This window comes from Syzygium oleosum, unplaced genomic scaffold, assembly GCF_021117445.2.
Source record: "Syzygium oleosum isolate NSW1041296 unplaced genomic scaffold, Sole_v2.1 Sole_v2.06, whole genome shotgun sequence".
NCBI classification, from domain to species: domain Eukaryota; kingdom Viridiplantae; phylum Streptophyta; class Magnoliopsida; order Myrtales; family Myrtaceae; genus Syzygium; species Syzygium oleosum.
In genome coordinates this window covers 8,748,105-8,762,150 of record NW_026607490.1, presented here as the reverse complement: position 1 = coordinate 8,762,150, position 14,046 = coordinate 8,748,105, and the positions used below count along the sequence as shown (strand labels likewise).

Here is a 14,046-nt window from a genome sequence, read left to right as displayed (position 1 = left end):
ATGGACCGAGCCGCATAACACTTCCTGGAGATTGATTGCAGAGCGAGTACCACATGAACAATTTCATGACAGTCGGCTGATTTTCAAAGCTTGAGCATGAAAAAGAAAACAAAAGAGCTTGCACTCTTGAAAAGCTACGGATTTCATTTGTGAACTTCAGATTGCTGACAATATCGAGGAATAGCCTTAGAAAAACTGTTCCTCTCTTAAACAAAAGTACAATCACAACATCTCAGTTCACAAGCTGATGCATGTACTGAAATACAGGTCATGAATATTCCAAAGATCTTACCAGAGAAGACAACACCTAGTAATTGCTGGGTACAATGGAAATGGACATTCAAAGCCCAAGACTAATCCTGGGAAAAAATGGAAAAGTGTGGAGCAACAGACTTTGATTTACATCACATGAATTATGAACAACATAATAAGCTAATTCAAGCATCCCGTGGTATTCTATTAGCATTGGAAGCTTCTATTGATTCCAGTTCTTCCACGACTTCAGTCATGGAAGGCCGCTGCGTATGTTCCACACGGAGGCATATGAAAGCTAGTTGTGCTATTTGGAATGCAGAATCTGTATAATATTTGCCCTCCAATTTAGAGTCCATTATAGTCTTCAGAAATCTTTTACTGGATAAGAGTGGTCTGACCCACTCCACTAAATTCTTCCTCCCTGCCGGACGGCTCCGATCAAATACAGTTAAGCCTGTTAGTATCTCAAGCAGCACAACGCCGAAACCGTAAACATCACTCTTTACATAGAGATGCCCTGTCAAATCCAAGAGTTTTATATAATGTGGCAGCGAAGCATCAAAGTAACTTACTGATGCACTTCCTATCATTGTCAAAATTCAAGACCAAACATCCTTCAGCCCTAAGTCACCAAAAAGCACTTTACCCAATGGAAAACGTTTTATTGGATTACCAGTTGCTAGGTATTCAGGGGCAGCATAGCCAAAGGTACCCATAACCCGTGTTGAAACATGTGACTCGCCCTCTGCAGGACCAGACTTCACCAATCCAAAGTCCGAGAGTTTGGCCGTGTAAGACTGCAGAAGAACCCAACAGTGGATTAAAAGTTTCCAGCCTAAATATCGACCGCAAACTTTCATGAATCTAGCAAATAACAAAATGGAGTTATCTAAAAGCAACTGGGGACTGGTTCATGATCTCGTCTCGTGTTCTGAACATAATATCAACTCTAAGAAGATTTGCTATCAACTATAGCCCTTTCATTAATAAAGCAGATGGAAACATGGGATCTCCACTTGCTATTATGACTCGTCTCCTGGTTAGAGGACGCAATTCCAAGTCTTCAAAGGGAGATACTAGGCATGTCATAGTCATCATTATCCTTCTCTCAAGAACTTGACTAAGAATTTTATGATACAGGACCATAATCATTATAAGGAGGATAAGTTATTAACCCCATCTAGCAAAATATTTGAAGTTTTGAAATCCCTGTATATGAGTTTCCTCTCAGAACAGTGCAAGAAAGCCAGGCCTCTGGCAGCCCCAACCGCAATCTTGAGGCGCACATCCCATGGAAGATGAGCCGCGGAGCCCCCTGTACTAGAGTAATGGACAGTGTAAAATGTAAGTAATGCTTAGATGCAAGTACATGTTTAAACTAGCTTGAATTTTGAAATGAGCACATTTGTCAACTGACTGTCAACCGACCAAGAAGATATGCTAAACAATTGGCTTCCTTAAGGAGACTTTTCAGAAATTCACAGAGCGATTAGGCCATTTACTTCTGAATAGGTGGTTGTTCAAGCTGCCCTTTGGCATGAACTCGTAAACAAGAGCTAAATTTTCATCCTGTCGACAATATCCCAGGAGCTTGGCAAGGTTAGGGTGAGATAGCTTCCCAAGAAACTCTATCTCCGTCTGCACGAATAGAAAATAAGCAAAAGAGAGTCTCACACATGGTCAGTATCAAAAGATATAAAAGAAATGGAAGCCCTCACACTAGACCATGTAGGATGTTTTTCTCCTTAGGCTTCAATTTATCAACAGGAATGAAACGGTCACAAGAGAATAGTTGATAGCGAAACAAAAGGTACAAAATGGGAACTGAGACCTAATTCCCATTGAAATGTTTAGTTTAACTAGTAGTTTGACAGAAGACTCATGGTCATTGTGTGTCTTGGAATATAAAATGGATATCAATATCGGTAAAATGTACTTCAGATCATACTAACTCTGTAAAACATATCTAGCCCGTCCAGTATTAGCTATGCAGAATCATTGAAATTTGAAAGTGAAACCAATTGTAATTTGCAATCATTGGTAACTTTATCTCACGGTGGTGTATCCACCCTCTATCTTTGATTAGCCTTGCAATTTGTTTCAGTTCTTGAATATAGAAGCAGAATTCGCTTGAAGGAAGAAGAAAACAAGATCGCTATGAAAAGAACCACATTTCATTAGTCAAAGAAGGTTGAATGACTCTGTCCACTGAGGCCAACGAGTGAGACCTAGTCTCCTAGGGGCTATGATCACGTCCAAAAGGTTGATCATCACATAGATGGAAGACTGTGAACTTAGATTTGCGCAATTTCTTCAGTCCTTGCAATTGAATCACACTTAGTAGGCTCTTCTAATAGTTAGCCTCATACAAGCCACAAACGCACTCATGTTTATGTAGTCCATTACAAAATTAAAAAAAAATGCAAAAAGAAAGTTCTTCAGTCTAAACTAAATGGAGCCTTATAATTTGATCCGCTGAGGACCTTAGTGACTAAACAATCTGAAGAACAAACTAAAAGCGTATCTTCAGCTGTAACTGAATTTTCGATTTTTCCTTTCTATCGGAATGATTGAAGCAAAATAGCATCTTAGATTCTTCTTTTACTTAATTTAAATTGAAAAGATTCACATTGTGTACACTAATGTTGGGTTGGTTAGGTAACTGATGACTTCATGAGGATCATGAACATACAAGTAGGCAATATCACCAAACAATTAATTCAGGTTGCAAGGCCAGGCCACCACTTATGCAAAAACCTAGGAGGATTAACTTACAGTACATTTGGATTTGCCTTTTCATAGCCATCATAATTCTGGTTGTCTAGCATTTCTGCTGCTATTTTTCACAAAAAGGTGATTATTGACGCATTTGAGTTTGGCATGACAAGCTCACTGGAGATTGGGAACAGATGGACTTTCTAAACGACCGATTTTAATGACGGGATTTATCACTGCTTTGAGCTACTTTAGTGGCTTGGCCAATTTACTTGAGATGCATTTGGGTTGCTTCGATTTAGTAATTGACAAAGCAAAGTATTTATTTTCCAACAAAGGAAAATGAAGACGACTAAGTTCTTACCAGCCACTGTTCATACCCTTGAAAACCCTCCGGGTTTAACCTTTTCACAGCTATTATAGCCCTTGTCCTTCCAGACTGTTGCTTTCCATGAAGCACCCCTTTATAGACAAGACCAAATCCTCCCTCTCCAACCACCGCATCGGGTCGAAAATTATTGGTTGCCTCTTTCAACTCTGCGAAACTGAAGACGGTCAAGTTGGGTGCTGCCAAAATCTCTCCATCTCCGAAGGCCTGATTGTCGCGGGCACCCACCAAGTCGTGGCTATTGCTGGCTGCAGAAGATGATGAACTACTGATTGTCAACTTCATCCCTGCAGTTTCAAAAAAAGAAAACAGAGAAAATTGCTTTAGACGGTCACAAGAAGAAGATCAAAGACTCCAAACTGAAGCACACAGATTCATTTTATAGGGACAAGATAGATGTAGAGATGAAGAGCACTCTCGCAAAAACTTTTACTAGTACCTGATTTGAGATAACCGGTAAAGCTAGGAGTAGGGAAGTCAGGAGTACCGTAACACACCCCCATCTCTCTCTCTCTCTCTCTCTCTCTCTCTCTCACAGGAACTACTGTCTTCCCTCTTCCTTGCCTCTCCCAAAAGTTGTTTCTTCAGGAGAGGAGGACAACCAAACCACCCAAAAGCTCCCTGATCAGGCAACAGTAACAACAGTTGATTAATTTATGCTGTATATTCCTAATTTCTTGAATTTTTTTCTGGCCAACCAACCAGTCTTTCGGCGGAAAAGCGACCTGGGTCGGGACGAAATCTAACCAGTTTTTTATTGCATCCCTAGCGTCGGGACGAAATCTAACCAGCTGGTCAACGATATTCACATGGCCTTGAAATGCTGCAATATGAAGAGGGGATTCTGCATATTGGTCTACGAGGTATGCCGCGGAGTTATCGCGTCGCCGGAACAGCTGAACTGCTTCAACTCCACCCAAAGCACGCAGCATAATGGAGAGGAATCAAACCAATCTCATCTCCTTCTCTTATCATTTCTGGCCTCCTCTAAACGATCATGTCCAAGCAACCCTGGCAAGTGCAATACTATGAGGGTCACGAGAACAATTAAGACAGTCTTCAGCACCTTCAGGCTGAATATTGTTATTTAAGATGCACTGTTCATTGAAGTTTTACTTTTATCCTTCATCCTTTCTTTAGTCTTTGCCGGTCTCAATGCCCGACAGATATACAGCTTGTCGATTACCATTTTAGCGACAGCCACTTGAGCATACTCCCCTGGGTATAAGTCAGCACTAAGCTCATACCTCTCCACAAAGGCCACATCATGTTTACCGGGCTTTCTATCTCTTTCCTTCAGTAGATTTTCATGCCTGATCGCCCTAGTTGCTAACTGAAAAAGGTTATTGTACGGTTGCCCTTCCATTCTTTTCCTTATGGGGAATTTCATCCCACAGAAAGTTATCCCGGCGAAAGATCTCTCTGCTAGAGGCAAAAGACACCGATTTCTAGCTTTTCTGAATCGGCATATGAATTGTTCTGCCAATTCATTACTGTATTGTTTCATATGAATTTTATTACTCATAGAGTTAAATTTCGGTCTTACACAGGACCGGTTCCGTACCCAAGATGCACATTTTTTATGTCTAGTCCTACATTTGCTCCTTCTTGAGATAGAAATAGGACAGATAACATTTTGAGAGAATTTCAATTCAACTTTATCTAATACTAGCATGTAATCTTGCACGACTCGAGGATACTTTGATTTTGGAAAAAACAAAGTGCAATCTTGTATAGAACTAAAAACTTGTTTTTTTTTTTTTTGGTAAGGAAGAACTAAAAACTTGTTCATACTTCATATTTAAGAAATAGCTGTTTAGCATAGCTACGCGATCATATACATCACGATAGTCTGAAATTGATTAAGTAAACATTAGTCTTGTGTTGAAATTTCGGTTTCCAAATCCCTGCAGATCTTTGTATACCATGATTTCTGTTTTTGTCACTGTATCGTTGTTTTCATGTTCAACAAACTGTATCCAGATTGAGCCTAGATTATCGTGCTTAAGTTCTGCCTCCAATTTTACTGTTATCTATGTTCCAGGAAACCAAGAAAAGACAACAAAACAATTGGACATGCCTTAGATGCAACAAAATAGCACCAAATTACATGTCTTGTTCATTTTGAATGGACAACTGAGCAGCTCTTTGCTTTAAATGACTCAATCCGTAACCCAACCTTGTCTCAGAGCTCAAAATGACTGAGAATGGACCGAACCGCATAACTCTTCCTGGAGATTGGTGGCGGGCCAAGTACTGCATGAACAAATTCATTACAGCAATAAGAATGAGCTTCTGGTGATGTTCAAAGCCCGAGCAAGAAAAGAAACAAAAGAGCTCGGACTCTTGAAGAGCTATGGACTTCTTTTGGTAAACCTTGGATTGCTAACAAAATTTAGGATTAGCCATCACCGTCCCCCTCTTAAAGAAAATGCAATCACAACATCTCAATTCACACGTTGATACACATAATGATAGACACATGAATATTCCTAAGAACTTACAAGACAACACAACACCTAGTAACTACTGGGTACAATGGAAAGGAACATTCAAAGCCCAAGATTAATCCTGGGAAGCAACAGACCTTGATCACATCACACGAAGAAGTACGAACAACAAAATAAATAAATTCAAGCATTCCGCAGTATTCTATTAGCACTGGCAGCTTCTATTGATTCCAGTTCTTCCACGACTTTAGTCATGGAAGGCCGCTGATTAGGATCCGCTCGGATGCATGTTAAAGCTAGCTGTGCTATTTGGAATGCAGAATCTATATAATATTTACCCTTCAATCTAGAGTCCATTATAGTCCTCGGTTTTTTTTTCTTGGATAAGAGTGGTCTGGCCCACTCCACTAAAAGATGTTTGCCTACTGGACGGCTCAGATCACACGCCCTCGAGCCTGTTAGTATCTCAAGCAACACAACGCCGAAACTATAAACGTCACTCTTTACATAGAGATGCCCTGTAAAATCCAAGAGTTATATGTGATGTTGCAGCGAAGAGTCAGAAAATAACTTCCTGATATTATTGTCAAAATTCAAGACTAAACGTCCATCAGCACTAAGTCACCAAAAAGCACTTTATAATGGAAAAATTACCAGCTGCTATGTATTCAGGGGCAGCATAGCCACGGGTACCCATAACCCGTGTTGAAACATGTGACATGCCTTCTCGAGGACCAGACTTCACCAATCCAAAGTCCGAGAGTTTGACCGTGTAAGACTGCAGAAGAACCGGACAGTGGATTAGACTCGGGTTCCGGCCCAAATATCAATTGCAAACTTTTGTGAATGTAGCAAAAAAACAATATGGAGATATCTAAAAGCAACCGGGGACTGGTTAATGGTCTTGTCTCGTGTTCTTAACTTAACATCAAATCTAAGAAGGATAGATTTGCAATCAACTATAACCCTTCCATCAATTAAGCAGAGGGAAACATAGGATCTCCACTCGCTATTCTGACTCTCTTCTCCTGGTTAGACGACACAATTCCAAGTCTTCGAAGTGAGATACTAGGCATGTCATTGTCATCATTACACTTCTCCCAAGAATTTGTCTAGAATGATAAGAGTTCATATGAATTTTACGACACAAGACCTCAATCATTCTAAGGAGGATAAAGTATTAACCCCATCTAGTATAATATTTGAAGATTTGAAATCCCTGAATATTATTTGCCTCTCAAAACTGTGCAAGAAGGCCAGGCCTCTGGCAGCCCCAACCGCAACCTTGAGGCGCACATCCCATGGAAGATGAGCAGTGGAGCCCTCTGTACCAAAGTATTGGACAGTGTAAATTTGGTAAGGAAGACAGTGTAAAATGTTAGTAATGCCTAAAAGCAAGAACATGTTCAAACTAGCTTGAATTTTGAAATAGGCACATGCATCAACTATGACTATCAACTGATCATACGCCAAACAATTGGCATCCTCAAGGAGACTTTTCCGAAATTCAGAGTGATAAGACCACTTACTTCTGAATAGCTGGTTTTCCAAACTGCCCATTGGCAAGTACTCATAAACAAGAGCTAAATTTTCATCCTCTTGACAAAATCCCAGGAGCTTGACAAGGTTAGGGTGAGATAGCCTTCCAAGAAAGTCTATCTCCCTCTGCACGAAAATAAGCAAAAGAGTCTCACACATGGTCAGTCGTAAAAGATATGAAAGAAATGGAAGCCCCCACACAATACCAGGTAGATGTTTTTCTCCTTAGGCTTTAATTGGTCAAAGAAATAAAACAATCACAATGGAATAGTTGATATCGAAACAAAAGGTACAGAATGGGAACCGAGACCTAATTCCCGATTAAATGTTCAGTTTAACTAGTAGTTTGACCGAAGACTCGTGGTCATTGTGAATCCTGTGACATAAAATAAATATCAATATTGGTAAAATGTACTTCGAGTCATACAACCTCTGTAGAAAATATGTAGCTCGCATGAAACCTGTAGTAGCTATGCAGAATCATTGGAATTTGTAACTGAAATCATTTATAATTTGCGATCGAACTGGTAACTTTATCTTGCAGTGGTGTATCCACCCTATATGGTTTGATCGGCCTTGCAATTAGTTTCAGTTTCTTGAGTATAAAGCAGAATGTGCTCGAAGGAAGAAGAAAAACAGTTCACTGTGAAAAGAACGACATTTCATTAGTCAGAGAAGGTTGCATGACTCCATCCATCGAGGCCGACAAGTGAGACCAAGTCTCCTAGGGGCTATGATACACATTGAAAAGGTTGATCATTACATAGATGGAAGACTGTGAACTTAGATTTGCGCAATTCCTTCATTCCTTGCAATCGAATTACACTTACTAGGCGCTTCTAATAGTTAGCATCATACAAGCCATTGGCGACACTCACTCTCACAACTCTCCAGGTATGGTTTTATTTAGTCCATTACAAAGTTAAAGAAATGCAAAAGGAAAGTTCATCGCTGTTAACTAAATGGAGCCTTATAATTTAATCTGCTGAGGACTATAGTGACTGGATAATCTCAAGAACAAACCTAAAAGCATATTTTCAACTGTAACTAGATCTTTCATATTTCCTTTCTATCGGAATTATTGAAGCAAAATAGCTTATGTTGGGTTTGTTAGGTAACTGAGGACTTCGCGTGGATCGTGAACATATGTGTAGGCTATAGCACCAAACATCTCAGTCAGGCACCAGTAATCCTGTTGTCTGCTGCCTACTGCCATCATTTTGCATCCCAACAAAGCCGATGAGGCAATCAATGAACTGTCAGAAATATCTGATCTCTCTACCAGAATCAGATGCAATCCTACAAGGGCCCTTTAAAAAAACAAAATTGCAAGGCAAGGCCACCACTTAAAAAAATCCTAGCATAATCTATTTCAAGTACATTTGGATTTGCGTTTACATAGGCATCCTGATTCAGGTTGTCTAGTATTACTGCTCCTGCTATTTTCACATTGAAGGAGCTTATTGACACATTTTATTTTGGCATGACAAGCTCCCATTAGTACCATCATGCATTTGGGTTGCTTCAATTTATGATTGACAGAGCAAAGTATTTATTTGCCAAGAAAGGAAAATGAAGAAGACGTAGTTCTTACCCGCCACTCTGTATACCCTTGGACACTATCCGGTTTTAATCTTTTCACAGCTATTATAGTCTCTGTCCTTCCAGACTCTTCCTTCCCACGAAGCACCCCTTTATGGACATAACCAAATCCTCCTTCTCCAATCACCGTATCGCGTCCAAAATTTTTGGTTGCCTCTTTCAACTCTGCGAAACTGAAGACGGTCAAGTTGGGGTCTGCCAAAACCTCTCCATCTCCAAAGGCCTGATTGTCACCGGCAGCCACCAAGTCATGGCTACTGCTGGCTGCAGAAGATGATGAACTACTGACTGTCAACTTCCTCCCTGTAGTTTGCAAAACAAAAAACACAGAAAATAGCTTCAGACGATGAAAAGAAGAAGATTAAAGACTCCTGATTGAAGCACATGCATCCATTTTATAGAGACAAGATAGATGTACGGATAGAGAACACTCTTCCAAAACCTTTAAGAGTACCTGATCTGAGATAACCAGTAAAGCTAGGAGTAGGGAAGTCAGGAGTACCATAACACACCCCCATCTCTCTCCTTTGCCTCTCCCAAATCTTGCTTCCTCGACCATGCGACTGATGTTGTCAAGCAACAGTGCGTTTGTATGTGCAAAATAAAGTAAAGTTGTTCGATAAACCTGAAATGAGTGATCCGAATTTGACTATTGATCCGAGCCCAACGAATTCACGTTATGTCCTCAAGACAATTTATCCCCTCTACCGGTACCCAAAGGTTGTTGAACAATTACCTCCCAGGATAGAACAGATTGCCTCTTCTATCCTCTTCGATTGATCTCACATCACCTCTTTTATCCTCTGTGGGACACTTTCATCCACACACTTCTCATTTAATTCTATAGGATTTGGATGCCAAAATCCCAACAACTGAAACAATAGTCATTTATGAACTCATGCCGAATTTCTAACTCCGTACATCTTTTCTCTTCTTTTTTCTGGCCCACCGAACACTCTCTCAGCGGGAAAGCAACCTGGCTCCCCACATCCTTGTCCACACCAGTTGATCTTCTCATCTCCACCACAGCAGATCCCACAAAATTCCAATGCATTTATGTCGGAACTCGCGGTGGGACTTCTCACAGATGGGAAACAATAAATGAGAGAGAAAATGAAAGTCGTTCAATGAGGCACGAAAGATTAGATTGCCTCCATATTGAAAATCTCACCTTTAGCTATGGGAGTGCTTTGTAGCACTTATTAAGTACATTCAATAGAAATATTTTTTGTTCAAAATCTGATTATACATGACAGGAAAAAAAATCAGATTATGAAAAATCTCAAACTTATTTTAAATAGTTTCTAACAGTTTATTATCAAATGTCAACACTTTTTAACAAGATCCTTTGCAAGATTAACAAGAGCATGCAAGAGATAAGGTTTGCATCTCTACTTTACGTAAGGTTGCTTTTCCAGATTATTAAAGGGTTAGTATAATGAAAAATCCTAAACTTGTACACCTATGACAAATTTACCTCAAACTAATTTTTTAACAACGAAAAACCCCAAACTGATATACCTATGACAATTTTACCTCGAACAAATTTTTTGACCATCAAAAATCCCAAACTGGTATATATGTGATCAATTTACCATCTGTTAAATTAAATTAAGGGTTAATACTACGAAAAACCTTCAACCGGTACACCTATGACAAATTTACCCCAAACTAATTTTTTGACCACAAAAAACCCCAAACTAGTACATATGTGACAAATTCACCCCCAAACTAATTTTTTTACCACGAAAAACCCCAGACCGGTACACCAGTGATAAATTTACCCCAAACTAATTTTTTTACCACGAAAAATCCCAAACTGATATACCAGTGACAAATTTACCCAAAACTAATTTTTTGACCACAAAAAATCTTAAACTGGTACATATGTGACAAATTTGCCCCAAACTAATTTTTTTTACCATAAAAAACTCCAAACTGGTAATCCTATGACAAATTTACCCTCCGTTAGCGGACCCATTTAGGGTTTTTCGTGGTATTTACCCTATGAATTTGCACGTGAACTTGCCACGTCACCATGTGTCATCCACATCAACAAATTTAATGGTAAATTTTGACAAAAATTAATGAAGGGTAAATTTGTCATAGATGTATCAGTTTGGGGTTTTTTGCGGTAAAAAAATTAGTTTTGGGTAAAATTGTCACATGTGTAACAGCTTGGGGTTTTTCATGGTTAAAAATATAGTTTGGGGTAAATTTGTCACGGATGTACCAGTTTGCGGTTTTCTGTGGTCAAAAAATTAGTTTGGCGTAAAATTATCACATGTGTATCAGTTTGGGATTTTTCATGGTCAAAAAAATTAGTTTGTGATAAATTTGTCACAAGTGTACTAATTTGGGGTTTTTTGTGATATTAACACTTGAATTAATACCATGAAAAATCATAAACTAGTAAACCTGTAACAAACGGAAAGTAAAACCCAAAACTGGTACGACCGTCAACTGTCACATGTCATCCAACTCAGAAATTTAACTGTAAAATTTAACGGAAACTAACGGAGGGTAAAATTATTACAAGTGTACCGGTTTGGGATTTTTTGTGGTCAAAAAATTAGTTTGGGATAAATTTGTTGTAGGTATAACAGTTTGGGGGTTTTTCATGATTTTAAACCTAGTTATTAAACCAGAAAAATGATTGAACGGGTTGACGAGAGGTATATGAATGTTGGTAAAATACATATCAATATTGGTAAAATGGTTGGCCCTCGCTGGCCATCGCGGAGGCCCAGCGATCGGCAGAGGACGAAAGAAAAAATTTATAAAAAATTCAAAAAAATTCAAAAATAAAAAATTGCAAAAATTTCGACGTCAACACCACCTGTGCCACGTAGGATGGACGATGTCCACGTCAGTAATTTTTTATCAAAATTGGTCGGATGGACTACATTGACAAATTGTCGAAAGGTTTAGAACTAAATTGGTCAAATTAAAAAGTTTAGTACTGAATTAATACAAATGCAATAGGTTTAGAAATTTTTTAGTAATTATCCAAAAAATTTTCATGGCATTTTTAGAAAGTGGGCTGAAAATTGACTCGTGCCTAAATATGTATTCGGTCTCGTGAACAAGTATCTCAAGACATTTGTTAAGTATACTTATTAAAAATATATCTTTATTATCAATGAATTGATTACAAAACAACACGAAAAAGACCATGCATTGTCATAGTTTTCTTTAGGGTTAATACCATGAAAAATCCGCAATTTATACACCTGTGACAAATCTACTTCGGACTAACTTTTTGACCACCAAAAACCTCAAATCGATAAACCTGTGACAAATATACCCCAAGCTAATTTTTTGACCACCAAAAACTCTAAACTGGTACATTTGTGACAAATTTACTTTTCGTTAGTTTCCGTTAAATTGGATACATGGTTACTTAGGGCATACATCCAACAATCTCCTACTTACACTAAAGCCAACTGGAGGGATAAAACCATTTGTCACGGGGCGGTAGTTCCTTGGCCGCAGAATAGCCCATGCGGCGCCTGGTGAGTCAATAAGACCCCAGGCCAGCCTTCCTTCTATAGTTGTTCCCAAGAACAGTATGGCAAATCGCATTCTCGTATCGAATCGTACCACACACGGCTTAACTTTGTCATTCAATCCCTCGAGCAAGACACGCATAACACTTTAGGCACAACAACTCGTTTCGGCCTGCCATGGCCTCATCAGGAGAGCAGCATCAGCTCCCAACCAGTTTGTACACAAGAGGTCAACCCCGCCTTCAGAGCTCCTAAAGGAATATTCGTTCTAACCTAAAACTCCTAGTACAAACCATCCTGACACTACTCCCACGAGCCAATTGTATGACCCCCTCCGTACACTCGCTCTTCACCCCGACGACGCCATGCTCCACTCACAAAGATACGAAAATACGAGAAAATCACGGTTCGTGACACATGTATCATAGAATTCCATACAACGTTACTCTCACAGCATTCTTTATTGACATTAGTACCCTTTCAGCAAATATTCATCTTTTACAACTTGGTAACTAACCTAGATGTTCAGAACGTATCGATTAATGAGCCATCTCTCCACTTCACGTACACAAATACCATCTGTAGCATAGCGTAAGTGCCAATGAGTTATGTAGGGTTACAGAGAAGTGATTCTTGTTGTAGCTAGCAGGTATCACCTAGAGGGGGGTGAATAGGTGATTTGAGTGATTTTTGTGAATATAAAGCAGAAACAATTTATAATCAGTAAAGTCTGAACAATATTCAGATTCTGAATGTGATAGTGTGCAATATAAACAATATAATGAGAGATTAGGGATAGAGAGAACTGCACACAAGAAGTTATAGTGGTTCGGCTTAGATCAAGCCTACATCCACTCTCCCACGCTGACAGCCTACTGGCTGGATTTCACTATGTGATCAAAGGAATTACAAGATCTGAGTGATGTCACTCGATGAATGATAGAACTTTCTATCTCACACAATCACTTTTACAGAATATCCCTCAAAATCTCAGTATTTAGCTCAGGAAAGATAAGTAATGGAATTGGAATGAGCTCAGACTTTGGACTTGTTGATTCTTGATTTCGTTCTATATCTTCTGCTTCTCATTGGTCTCTTTTTATACTCCTCCACTTTCAAACTAGCCGTTGGACAATCTTCAGAGGATCATCTTCCAATCTTCACCTTGGACAGATTTGTATAAAATGGATTGAGTAGTCGTTGGTTGACAAAATCCGAATATCACTGAATCTGATTGCCCATACAATCAGAATCTTGGTTTCCATAAGTAAAGTTTTATCCATTGTGATATATACTTGTCATAATGTTTGATTGTCAATTAATTAGGCTTAGATTGAGTCAATCAAAATTTTCCTTTTGTGAAATTCACGCCAGATCATTAGCTGTTATGTTTCGTTCTGAATAAATTCTGAGTCTGAAGAATTTCTAATTCTTACTTTACATTCAGAACCTGAGTCAGCATAAGTCTTCAGTAAAATCTAAGTCCTTCAAAAATAGAGTATGAAGTTCTCTTACATTTTAAGATAACGTCTAAGTGTCTATTTCAGTAGAGTCTGAACTTTTCGTTCTAAAACTTGTAGAGTCTGAA

At 39.0% G+C, this 14,046-nt stretch overlaps 2 protein-coding genes across 7 annotated transcripts; both read right to left on the bottom strand.

Annotated features, from left to right (window-relative positions):
- Window positions 1-236: 236 nt before the first annotated feature.
- On the bottom strand, window positions 237-4,015 carry LOC115665243 (probable serine/threonine-protein kinase PIX13). 3 transcript variants are annotated; one of them, XM_056312596.1, is made up of 6 exons: window positions 3,798-4,015; window positions 3,335-3,645; window positions 1,758-1,893; window positions 1,431-1,570; window positions 929-1,052; window positions 237-772 (listed from the first exon to the last, which is right to left on the bottom strand). In XM_056312596.1, exons 1-6 carry the CDS (start codon window positions 3,859-3,861, stop codon window positions 438-440), a joined length of 1,110 nt encoding a protein of 369 aa, XP_056168571.1. In that variant the 5' UTR covers window positions 3,862-4,015; the 3' UTR covers window positions 237-437. The 3 variants fall into 3 exon arrangements, with proteins under 3 accessions (XP_056168571.1, XP_056168572.1, XP_056168573.1); XM_056312597.1 differs by having other exon boundaries at window positions 1,758-1,845; XM_056312598.1 differs by having other exon boundaries at window positions 639-719; window positions 3,798-4,012.
- Window positions 4,016-5,415: 1,400 nt separating this feature from the next.
- LOC130134340 (probable serine/threonine-protein kinase PIX13) lies at window positions 5,416-9,510 on the bottom strand. 4 transcript variants are annotated; one of them, XM_056312599.1, is made up of 7 exons: window positions 9,404-9,510; window positions 8,942-9,252; window positions 7,338-7,473; window positions 6,994-7,133; window positions 6,463-6,586; window positions 6,147-6,326; window positions 5,416-5,614 (listed from the first exon to the last, which is right to left on the bottom strand). In XM_056312599.1, exons 1-7 carry the CDS (start codon window positions 9,465-9,467, stop codon window positions 5,544-5,546), a joined length of 1,026 nt encoding a protein of 341 aa, XP_056168574.1. In that variant the 5' UTR covers window positions 9,468-9,510; the 3' UTR covers window positions 5,416-5,543. The 4 variants fall into 4 exon arrangements, with proteins under 4 accessions (XP_056168574.1, XP_056168575.1, XP_030473131.1 ...); XM_056312600.1 differs by lacking the exon at window positions 6,147-6,326; XM_030617271.2 differs by lacking the exon at window positions 5,416-5,614 and having other exon boundaries at window positions 5,796-6,326.
- Window positions 9,511-14,046: the final 4,536 nt, after the last annotated feature.